At 44.3% G+C, this 12452-nt stretch overlaps 1 protein-coding gene across 1 annotated transcript in view; it reads left to right on the top strand.

Annotated features, from left to right (window-relative positions):
• The window catches only part of LOC117077742 (chromosome-associated kinesin KIF4A-like), a 36817-nt gene that overhangs the window by 23362 nt on the left and 1003 nt on the right, over positions 1-12452 (top strand). The window contains 2 exon segments of the mRNA XM_033201388.1: positions 10456-10572; positions 12235-12357. Coding sequence (XP_033057279.1) covers positions 10456-10572; positions 12235-12357 — 240 coding nt within the window.

Consider the following 12452-nt stretch of genomic DNA (forward strand, 5'->3'; position numbering starts at 1 on the left):
GTTAGGAACAATCTGACTTAGGCATGCTTTATTTGCTTACACAATGATAGTCCTGCTCAAACCTAGATGTTTTATGTTGAAACATTAACTTCCCAGGCATTACAGTTGGCCCCCAACTGTGCCCTGCAGCCACATTCCACTTAAAGAGAACAGTTCACAAGTTACCTTAGCTGGCTTCCTACGTTATTTGATTTGATTAGCCTATAGCTCATCACCTGGGGAACTGAGCCTTAAAACCCACACCACCAGGATGAAGCAAGTCATAAAGGTATAGACAGCCGTGGTAGTAAATCATTTGGTCAGTCAGAATCATCAAGAATGCAACATATCATGTGCTCGTGGTGAAACTAAGAACTCATCCTTAGCTTCAGAGAGTTTATAATCTAATGGGAATACAAGGTAAAGGAATAGAAGCCTACCATAGAGAATATGGTAGCATATTCATCTCAGGGAGATGGACTGGGGAGTTTTTGGTTTGTTTGTTGTGTTTTTTTTTTTGAGACCGAGTTTCGCTCTTATTGCCCAGGCTGAAGTGCAATGGTGCAATCTCGGCTCACCGCAGCCTCCTCCTCCCGGGTTCAAGTGATTCTCCAGCCTCAGCCTCCCAAGTAGCTGGATTACAGGTGCCCGCCACCACACCTGGCTAATTTTATATTTTTAGTAGAGACGGGGTTTCTCCATGTTGGTTAGGCTGGTCTCGAACTCCTGACCTCAGGTGATCTGCCCTTGACCTCCCAAAGTGTTGGGATTACAGGCATGAGCCACTGCGCGAGTTTTTAAGAGTGACTATAAAGCCAAACCAAGGAGGTGTAATTTAAGAAAATGCCATGAAAGAGGTGACTATTGCTGTGTTGTAAGACAGAAAAGGAAATACAGTCTTGGGAGCAACTGCGAGACATTTCTGGCACAATGAATAGCATATTCCTAAGACTTGAAGATGGTAGTGGAACATAGTTGGGACACTTAGAGAAAATAGGGTAGAGAGTGTCTGTCTTTCATTCATTTACTCAACAAACATTTATGGACGTTTTACTATACTTGAAGTAGAGAGCATGAACTGAATGTAGATTAAAAGGTCAGCTAAGTAATAGGAGGCAGAGTTGAGAAGTACACACAGAAAAATGGTAGAGGCCAGGCATGGCTCATACCTGTAATCCCAGCAGTTCGGGAGGCCGAGGCAGGCAGATCACCTCAGATCAGGAGTTCAAGACCAGCCTGGCCAACATGGAGAAACCCCATGTCTACTAAAAATACAAAAATCAGCCAGGCGTGCTGACGCATGCCTGTAATCCCAGCTACTTGGGAGGCTGAGGCAGGAGAATTGCTTGAACCCAGGAGGTGGATATGGCAGTGAGCTGAGATCACGCCACTGTACTCCAGCCTGGGAGACAGAGAAAGACTGTCTCAAAAAAAAAAAAAAAAAAAAAAAGGTAGAGAGCCTAAAGCTCTGGAAAGGAATTTCCAAATGTGAGGTGAATACAGGTATACTTGTCCTCAAGGAAAGCTTCATATATTTATTATAGCACTGTTGCTCTAAGCTTAAAAGGGCAACATAGAAGTATATAGCAAATATTGCAAGTAAATAATATTTGCTATTACTGATAAATCCTATGTCTAAAACAATGAGGAATTATTCTTTTCTAGGCTTTTCCCTTGATTTTATAATTTGGAAAGTGAATATAACTGGACTTTAAAGGAGCAAGTTAGCATAAAATCTAGTTTCTCTGAAGTTACCTTTTGGCAATCTGAAAGTACATGGATGCTATGACTGCTCTTTGATCAGACTGCTTGCAGACGTATTACCTGTAGACCTTGATGCTTCACAGAGGACCTTTATTAGTACTGCTTCAACCCAGCTGAAGCTGGCTGGGACTATCACTAGATTACTGAAAAGGAGACTGAAGCAAGCACCACAATGATGACTTGTCCAGAGTTAATGGCTTCCTTACTCAGCCACATTTCCTATGTGTACTAAGGAGATGCTGGGGGGTAAGTCATGTGCTATCATAGAAAAAGTAGTAACCTAGAAGCCAGATAGACATGGGTCTTGAGTTTGCCACGGGTTCATTGAGTAACCTTGAGCAAGTCAGTCTCCCTGGGCCTCAGATGCCTTATCTGTGCAATGCAGGGTCTAGAACAGCGGTCCCCAACCTTTTTGGTACCAGGGACCGGTTTCATGGAAGATAGTTTTTCCACAGACAGGTCGTGGGGGTGGTTTGGGGATAAAACTGTTCCATCTCAGATATCAGTCATTAGTTAGAGTCTCATAAGGAGTGCGCAACATGCACAGTTCACAATAGGATTCTTACTCCTATGAGAATCTAATGCTGCCACTGATCTGACAGGAGGCGGAGCCCAGGCTGTAATACTTACTCGCCTGCAGCTCACCTCCGGCTGTGTGGCTCAGTTCCTAACAGGCCACTGACCAGTACTGGTCCCCAGCCTAGGGGTTGTGGACCCCCTGGTCTAGAATAGATTATGAATAAGGTTCCTTCTAGGATTAATATCCTGAGTCAAAGTAACAGTCAAAGTTGTGTAAATGGTTTTAATAACAATGCTTTATTTTAATAACATTTTTTTTTTTTTTTTTTTTTGAGATGGAATCTCGCTCTGTCCCCCAGGCTGGAATGCAGTGGCGCGATCTCGGCTGACTGCAAGCTCTGCCTCCCGGGTTCACGCCATTCTCCTGCCTCAGCCTCCGAATAGCTGGGACTACAGGCACCTGCCACCATGCCCGGCTAATTTTTTGTATTTTTAGTAGAGACAGGGTTTCACTGTGTTAACCAGGATGGTTTCGATCTCCTGACCTCGTGATCCACCCTCCTCAGCCTCCCAAAGTGCTGGGATTACAGGCATGAGCCACCACACCTGGCCATAACAATGCTTTTATATGGTGTTATATGGTATCTGAGAAGTTAGGAGGAATATATGCAAAAGCACCTTGTGAAGGATACAATATCATGCAGATATTGTTGTTAAGGCACTATAAGCATTTTACAAATATTCTCATTTGTCACATTTGGCAGAAAAGAGGGAACAGGTATTCTTGCCTCTACCTTACTGATGAAGGAATGGCCTGGGCACGGTGGCTCATACCTGTAATCCCAATACTTTGGGAAACCAAGGTAGGAGGATCACTTGAGCGCAGAGTTCAAGGCTGCAGTGAACTATGATTGTGCCACTGCACTCCAGCCTCAGTGACCGAGCAAGACCCCCATCTCTAAATTTAAAAATTTTTAAAAAAAAAGAATGGAGATTAACTTGGATGAAGTGACTTGTCCAAGGTCATGCCAAGCATTAAATATAAGACTAGAGCCTGAGTCTCCAAATTCCTAGTCTGGTATTCTTTGTTTTTTGTTTTTGCCACAGCATCACTTACCAATCCTGGTATTTTTTTTTTTTTTTGACCAGATCTTATCCTTCTGAAGTATAAGGTACAGTGTAACACTGAGCTTAGTGCTAGAGGAATTATGGACTCTAAAACAGTAGTTCTCAAGTCTAGCCACACATTGGAACCCCCAAGGGAGCTTTTAAACATGGAGCCTAGGACCCCACCCCCAGATATTCTGATGTAATTAGTCTGAGGTAGGACATGGCCTTTTTGAAAAGCTGCCCAGAGATTTCTTATGTGCAGCTAGAGTTGAGAACAACTGGCATAAGTTGAGAACAGAGGTCTTTCAGCTCTACTTTCCACTCTCTACAAAGAATCCCTTGGCCGGGTGTGGTTGCTCATGCCTGTCATCCCAGCACTTTGAGAGGCCAAGGTGGGAGGATTGCTTGATGCCAGGAGTTCAAGACCAGTCTTGGCAACATAGCTAGATCCCATCTCTACAAAAGAAAAAGAAAAAAAAGAGTCCCCCTATTACTTCTCAACTATGGTGCTGGAACATGCTGGTGGGTTGCCAGCAGTTGTGATACACACACACACACACACACACACACACACACCCCACCCTGTATACATGTAGTAAATACATTTGTAGTTATGCCTGTGACAGTGTTACATTCTGTCTTTGACATTCTAATCTGCTTCCTGGTGTGAGAGAGAATAGGATGAAGTTACAGCTCATGTACGTGGCATTCATGCAACTACATCTGTCATGTATGTCATGACTGTGTTATAATACCACTACCAGGTGTTTATCTAACCTCTTCTTGCTTGAAGACTTCTAATAGGGGGAAGCTCACAGTCTTACAGGACAACCCATTGGACTCCACTAATTGTTAGAAAGTTCCTTCTTGTTTAGCTGAAATGTGCTGTCCTATACATCATCCCAATGGGTCTTGGCTATATAAGAGCCTAATCATTCTTTATGACAGCCCTTCAGATACTGCTCTCGTGATATTATCCCTTGGATAAAATAGAGAAACATGGACGAGGTAACAGAGCATTTTTGAAGTATTTAGATGAATTTGTAAATGGCCAAAGGACCTTACCCAGGCTGTAGCAATCAATGGATCACTGTCATCCTGGGGAAGTATCACCAGGAAAGGTCATAGAACTCCATCTGGCCGGGCGCGGTGGCTCAAGCCTGTAATCCCAGCACTTTGGGAGGCCGAGACGGGCGGATCACGAGGTCAGGAGATCGAGACCACCCTGGCTAATACGGTGAAACCCCGTCTCTACTAAAAAATACAAAAAACTAGCCGGGCGACGAGGCGGGCGCCTGTAGTCCCAGCTACTCGGGAGGCTGAGACAGGAGAATGGTGTGAACCCGGGAGGCGGAGCTTGCAGTGAGCTGAGAGCCGGCCACTGCACTCCAGCCTGGGCGGTAGAGCAAGACTCCGTCTCAAAAAAAAAAAAAAAAGAACTCCATCTTTCATCCTGTCTTAAAGCAGCAAAGATTTTTTGTTATTATAATGTCTAGCATTAGCAAGGGTGACTAAGAAGGGCACTTCTGGCTGGGCACCGTGGCGCACACCTGTAATCCCAATACTTTGGGAGGCTGAGGTGGGCAGATTACTTGAGCCTAGTAATTTGAGACCAGCCTGGGCAACATGGCAAAACCCTGTCTCTGCTAGAAATACAAAAGATTAGCCTGGCGTGGTGACACACACCTGTAGTCCCAGCTACTCAGTGGGGACTGAGGCCACAGGATCACTTGAGCCCTGGAGGTTGAGGCTATAGTGAGCTCTGATCATGCCACTGCACTCCAGCCTGGGTGACAGAGTGAGACCCTGTCTGAAAAAAGAAAAAAAAAAGAAGAAGGGCATTTCTGTATTGCTATTAGGAATATAAATTGGTATACCTTTCAGGAAAGCAACTTGAAAATACGTATCAATAGCCTTTAAAATGTTTCTTTCCTTTGACCCAGTAATTATACACATAGGAATTTATACTAAGGAAATAGACATTGGTATGTAAATATATTTATTCGTTCAACAAATATTTTTCTGGGCACCTATGTGCCAGGCACTGTTTCTAGCTGCTGAGAAGACATGAAACAAGACAGGTGAGATTCTTTGCCCTCATGAAACTGGTATTCTTGTGGGGAGAGAGACACAGTAACCAGAAAAATAAAATAATTTTAGATAGTGATGAGTGAAAAAGAAAATAAAATATAGTGAAGTCATAGAGAATGTGGGATGGGAAAAGAGCACTTTAGAAGAGTGCTTGGGGCCAGGCGCGGTGGCTCACGCCTGTAATCCCAGCACTTTGGGAGGCCGAGGTGGGGGGATCACGAGGTCAGGAGTTCAAGACCAGCCTGGCCAACATGGCAAAACCCCATCTCTACTAAAAAAAGAGTGTTTGGGGAGGCTGGGCATGGTGGCGGATACCTGTAATCCCAACACTTTGGGAGGATTGCTTAAGGTCAGGAGTTAAAGACCAGGCTGGGTAACATAGCGAGACCCCATCTCATTAAAATAAAATTTTGTTTAAAGAGTGCTTGCGGAGCTCTCTCTGAGAAGGAAATATCTAAGCTGAGGCCTAAACAGTGAAGAGCAAGTCAGGAAAAGCATCAGAAGAACATTTCAGGAAAGGGAAACAGAAAATGCAAGACCTCAGGGCAGGAATGAGCTTAGTATCTCGAGGAACAACTAAAAAGGCCAGTGTGACTAGAATGTATTGAGCATAAGCTACAGTCAGGGGATGGGTAGTCAAGGGCCAGATGATGGAGGGCCTTGTCAGTCGTGGTAGAGTTTAGATTATATTTCTATACAAGGATATTTACTAAAACATGATTTATAATAGTGAACAATTTCTTTCAAAACAATCTTAATATTTCACATTAGGGCACTGGTTAAATAAATACATTATCCCCATGAGGAAATATTATACACAACTATTAAAAGTCAAGTATTTTAGTTTTCAAGTTTTGTAAAGTGATACATATTATTTTGCTAATCAGAAAAAAGATGTTATTGTGGTTTCTACAGAGCAACTACAGAGCAAAGGTGATGGTTCTCATATGAAAAAAATTTAAGGGCTTGAATTTGACTGTAAGCTTAGTATGAATTCACAAAGATGTGACAGGAAAAAAAAAAAGCAACTGATTTTAGGCCTCATTAACAGGACTACTGGGTCCATAACAAGGGAGATGTTTATCACAGTCCACCTCACAGTGGTCACACCACATTTAGAAAGTTGTGCTCATTTCTAGATCTCACAATTGAAGAACTTTGACAAATTGGTGTATAGTCAAGGTGGTGAGGATACATGAGAACCATGTCATGTTCATTGAAGGAACTAGGTACATTTAACTTTGAGAGGATTTGGACAGAAGGGGACTGGGGAGTAGAAATTATGTTGTTTTAACAGTTACTCTATAGAAGTGGGGTTAAACTCATTCCATGTCATTTTAGATGGCAGAATTGGGTTCTATGACTAGAAGTTATATAGAAACTATTATCACCTCAGGATAAATAGAGCTTCAGATCATTCGACCAGGGATGTTAAGAGGAGCTTCATACATCAAACCAGTCTTTAGATGGTTGCTGAGGTCTCTTCTCACTCTGTTCCTTCATCCTGTGAGCTTGGCCACCTCTATCTTTTCAAAGCCAAACTATCCCACTTTCTTCTATGATTTTTCTTATAGCATTGCTTCCTGTAATTCTGATCACTCACCTCTTTTTTGTTTAACATCCTCTTTATAAAACATACACACTGAATTCCTGAATGTGCATACAAGAAAACATGCTTATCGATTAAACTGATTTAATAAACAGAAAACCCTTTTTTTTTTTTTTTTTTTGAGACGGAGTCTTGCTCTGTCGCCCGGGCTGGAGTGCAGTGGCCGGATTTCAGCTCACTGCAAGCTCCGCCTCCCGGGTTTACGCCATTCTCCTGCCTCAGCCTCCGGAGTAGCTGGGACTACAGGCGCCCGCCACCTCGCCCGGCTAGTTTTTTGTATTTTTAGTAGAGACGGGGTTTCACCATGTTAGCCAGGATGGTCTCGATCTCCTGACCTCGTGATCCGCCCGTCTCAGCCTCCCAAAGTGCTGGGATTACAGGCTTGAGCCACCGCGCCCGGCAGAAAACCCTTATAACAGTGCCTGGCACACATTAATGTTAGCTATCACTACTGCAGCTTTGTTTATAAGAGTAGAAAATGGCACTATCAGGAGAATGGGTAAATTGTGGCAAGTTCATAGAGTGAAAATGAATGGAATTGAGCTATATGTGTCAACATGTAAGATGTCATTTATACAAAGTTTAAAAATGTGTAAGACAATTTCTTGTTTATTTTTGTTTTTTTACAAAAACTCATATGTGTGGCCAGGTGCTGTTGCTCACACCTGTAATCTCAGCACTTCGGGAGGCTGAGGCAAGAGGATTGCTTGAGGCCAGGAGTTCAAGACCAGCCTGGGCAACATGGCGAGACCCTGTCTCTACAAAATCAAAAACAAAAAATTAGCCAGGCATGGTGGCATGCGCTTGTGGTCCCAAATACTCTGGAGGCTGAGGCAGGAGGATCACTAAGTCCAAGAGGTTGGGGCTGCAGTGAGCTATGATTGCGCCACTGCATTCCAGCCTGGGTGACAGAGCAAGACCCTGTCTCCAAAAAAAAAAAAAACTAATGTGATAAGAGACATAGGAATGTTAAATACCTAATTCAGTAGACTGTTTATCCCTGGAAGGGAGGAGGCAAATGGGATCAGGAAGGAGTACATAGGAGACCTCGGTTATATCTGCATTTTACTGTTAAGGGGGGTTAGTGGGGGCATGAGTGAGGTTTTCTATTGCTATTGTCTATGCTTTTGTATGCATGAACAAAATTATGGTGCCCTGAAATAGGATGCATTATTTCTTTCTTTCTTTTTCTTTCTTTTTTTTTTTTTTTTTCTTTTTTGAGACGGTGTTTCACTCTGTCGCCCAGGCTGGAGTGCAATGGCGTGATCTCGGCTCATTGCAACCTCTGCCTCCCAGGTTCAAGCGATTCTCCTGCCTCAGCCTCCTGAGTAGCTGGGATTAAAGGCATGCGCTACAATGCCCGGCTAATTTTGTATTTTTAGTAGAGACGGGGTTTCACCTTGTTGGTCAGGCTGTTCTTGAACTCCTGACCTCAGATGATCCACCCGCCTCGGCCTCCCAAAGTGCTGGGATTACAGGCATGAGCCACTGCGCCCAGCCAGGATGCATTATTTCACATGCGATCCGACTGAGCGGGGTACAGTGAAATAATTACTCCCCATCTTTTCTGAACTCCAGATTTCTACCTGACTGCATTTGCTTTGGGACAGCCATTTCAAGCTGTTGACTCACAGAGCTTGCTTACACCTCAAATCCCTACGCCCTTTTCTGCACACTTTTTTTTTTTTTTTTTTGAGATGAGGTCTCACTCTGTCACCCAGGCTGGAGTGCAGTGGCGTGATCTCAGCTCACTGCAGCCTCCACTTCCCAGGCTCAAGTGATCCTCCCACCTCAGCCTCCCGAGGTTGCCACCATGTCCGGCTAATTTTTTGTATTTTTGGTGAAGACAGGGTTTCACCATGTTGCCCAGGCTAGTCTCAAACTCCTGAGCTCAAGCGATCCACCCGCCTTGATCTCCCAAAGTGCTGGGATTACTGGCATGAGCCACTGCACGGTCTACTTTTAAGCTAGATCACTCTCCATATTGTATTTCTATGACTGAGTTGAGGGGAACCTAAATACCAAACTTACAAACTTACTTTCTTTCTACTTTCACACCTTAAGTCCAGCCTGTCAAAATAGTTTTGAATTGTGATTCTTTTATCTTACATATTACTCATCCTTCCAGCTTTCTGTCATTGTTAGAGCTGATAAATATGCCTACCTTATAGACTAGTTATGAGATTCAAATGAGATTTTGTATTTATGTACATGAAAGTACTCTGAAAACTGTAAAGTGCTATGAAATGTAAATGATTTTATTTCATATCATCAGTGATTTATCAAAATGTGGTAAAGACAAAGCCCAGACTAACACTGGACAAAATGCAGAAATGTGAGCTGGCTGAAAGTACAGTTTGGTAATTCTAAAAATACTGAGCAACTACACTCAGTTTTTAAATGTACTTAACTATACTACCATCCAGCTCACAGTTCTTCACTTTGCCCATAAAGTTGTCACAAGAGTCTTTGTCAGTTGCCTTGCATTATGCTATCCCTCTGATCTGTCCTTCAAGTATTCTGTCCAAAAGAAAATGGATTTTTCAGCCAGGCGCGGTGGCTCACACCTGTAATCCCAGCAATTTGGGAGGCCAAGGCGGGCTGATCACCTGAGGTCAGGAGTTTGAGACCAGCCTGGGCAACGTGGTGAAACCCCATCTCTACTAAAAATACAAAAATTAGCCAGGTGGCCAGGCATGGTGGCTCACGCCTGTAATCCCAGCACTTTGATAGACCGAGGCAGGTGGATCGCCTGAGGTCGGGAGTTCGAGACCAGCCTGGCCAGCATGGTGAAACCCTGTTTCTACTAAAAATACAAAAATTAGCCGGGCGTGGTGGCAGGCACCTGTAATCCCAGCTACTCGGGAAGCTGAGACAGGAGAATTGCTTAAACTCAGGAGGCGGAGGCTGCAGTGAGCCAAGATCGTACCACTGCACTCCAGCCTGGGCAACAGAGCAAGGCTCCGTCTCAAGAAAATAAATAAAGTAAAAAAATTAGCCAGGCATGGTGGCGTGCACCTGTAATCCCAGCTACTCAGGAGGCTGAGGCAGGAGAATTACTTGAACCTGGGAGGCGGAGGTTGCAGTGAGCAGAGATCGTGCCACTGCACTCCAGCCTGGGTGACATTATAAGACTCCATCTCAAAAAAAAAAGAGAAAAGAAAAGAAAATGGATTTGTCTGGCAAGACTTGTTCTCTTTAAACCTGTGACAGTCTTGGTGATTATTGTTTCACCAAAGAAGAGAGGACTAAGGAGATTGAAGCTTGGTAGATAATAGTACTTTCCATTTTTTTCTAGAAAAGCTTGCAAATGAAGGGAAGTCATTTTAAACTAGTCTTCTAACCCTTTCAGTAATGTGTCTTTCTGCAAACCTGTTTTGCAGTGTTCCTGCAAGGGCTGGTGTGGAAACAAGCAGTGTGGGTGCAGGAAGCAAAAGTCAGACTGTGGTGTGGACTGTTGCTGTGACCCTACAAAGTGTCGGAACCGCCAGCAAGGCAAGGTAGGATCAGTGCTGTTTCCTCTCCCCATCCCTTCAGACCTCCCACTAGTTTCCACCCTCTTTTTCTGCCTTCCGTCCTGAAACCTGGAGTCTCCTGCACAGCTCTTCCTACCCTTCTCCTTCCCTCTGAACCCAGGAAAAGAGACAGTTCACTTCTCAATCCTTTTTCCTTGCTGCTTGCCTGTTCACATACCCCTTTCAGAAACCACAGTGCTTCCCAGGAGATTCCCAGGTATAGAGCTCCCTACCCCCAGGCTTGGCTGTAAAGTTTCGGTACTGTTTTTGAGACGACAAGGACAAGAAAGCAGGTATTCACAGGCATATAGACACGTAGGATCAAACTAGTCCAGAGATTTAACTGGAACTGTAAGACCCACATGCTGAGGTAGCAGTTTCCAGGAAGTTAATCCTTCTGACATCTTGAGACATTCGTTACTTAGACTCTCTCCATGGCAACCAGCTAGCTATTGCATGGCTCTAGGAAAAGACCCACAGGAACCAGGCCTTTCTAATAGTCACTGTTGTAAACCAAGTTAATCTAAATGTCCTCTTAATATTGTTCCCAGGAATAGCAAACTCAGGAAAACCAAATGTGCCCTGGGAAGAGCAGCACCAAGCAGGTCAGATTCCTATACCTGCCTTACACCTACCTGTGCAATAGCAAAAATGCATTACTACAGCTCTCTATGTGATATACAATAATTCTAGCAAGCACGGTCTAATGATGATTCATCATGCATTTCTTGAACATCCACATGTGAAGAGTTTCAACCTGCATCTTCTATTAAAAAGACCTCTGGCTGGGTGCAGTGGCTCACGCCTGTAATCCCAGCACTTTGGGAGGCCGAGGCGGGCAGATCACGAGGTCAGGAGATCGAGACCATCCTGGCTAACACGGTGAAACCCCATCTCTACTGCAAATACAAAAAAATTAGCCGGGCGTGGTGGCAGGCGCCTGTAGTCCCAGCTGCTCAGGAGGCTGAGGCAGGAGAATGGCATGAACCCGGGAGGCGGAGCTTGCAGTGAGCTGAGATCGCGCCACTGCACTCCAGCCTGGGCAACAGAGCGAGACTCCATCTCAAAAAAAAAAAAAAAAAAAAAACCTGTAATATACATAGGCAAGCCAGAAGTCAGGCTAAGAACTGTAGAAGTAGCAGAGACCTTGAGGATCCTCTATTCCTGTGGTTTTTCAATTTGGGTTCAAGAGTCATGTAGTAGAAAGGGCCTCCAGGCAGAGGGGCATGGCCCCTCCCTCCTCCTCCCATCTCTGTCTGTCTCTCAGAATCAGTTTCGTTAACTGAAAGGAATACTAATACAGGCAACACCCAGTATGGATGCTAAAAGGGATATCGCAAATTGTAGAGAGGGGGAGTTTAGTCAAACAAATGACCAAGGTTTTCTTTGCTTTAAACCTGTCCTTGTGAGATGTCCCATGCCACTACCTAGTCTTTGCCTTCAGAGGCTACCTACAAGCATTGCTCCATTCCTTCAGGGACAGAGTATGTCAAACACTGTGACCTCCCCAAGCAGGGCCTCCCTAAGACTTGCTTCAGCTGACTAATCAGGCACTTAGAACTGTTACCTCTTTGGTTAAATGGGAGCAGACTGATTTTGTAATCCTGGCAGCCAAATTTATAATATGCCTGTCTGCTTGATTTTCAGGATAGCTTGGGCACTGTTGAACGGACCCAGGATTCTGAAGGCTCCTTCAAATTGGAGGATCCTACGGAAGTGACCCCAGGATTGAGCTTCTTTAATCCCGTCTGTGCCACCCCCAATAGCAAGGTAGGTGAGCTAAAAGGCAGGCACTGGAAAACTGGATTAGCATCCTTCTCTGCGTTATCTATGACAGACCAGTAGAAGAGAGGCAGGTGGAGTAA

This window comes from Trachypithecus francoisi, unplaced genomic scaffold (assembly GCF_009764315.1).
Source record: "Trachypithecus francoisi isolate TF-2019V2 unplaced genomic scaffold, Tfra_2.0 Lachesis_group6, whole genome shotgun sequence".
Classification (NCBI taxonomy): domain Eukaryota; kingdom Metazoa; phylum Chordata; class Mammalia; order Primates; family Cercopithecidae; genus Trachypithecus; species Trachypithecus francoisi.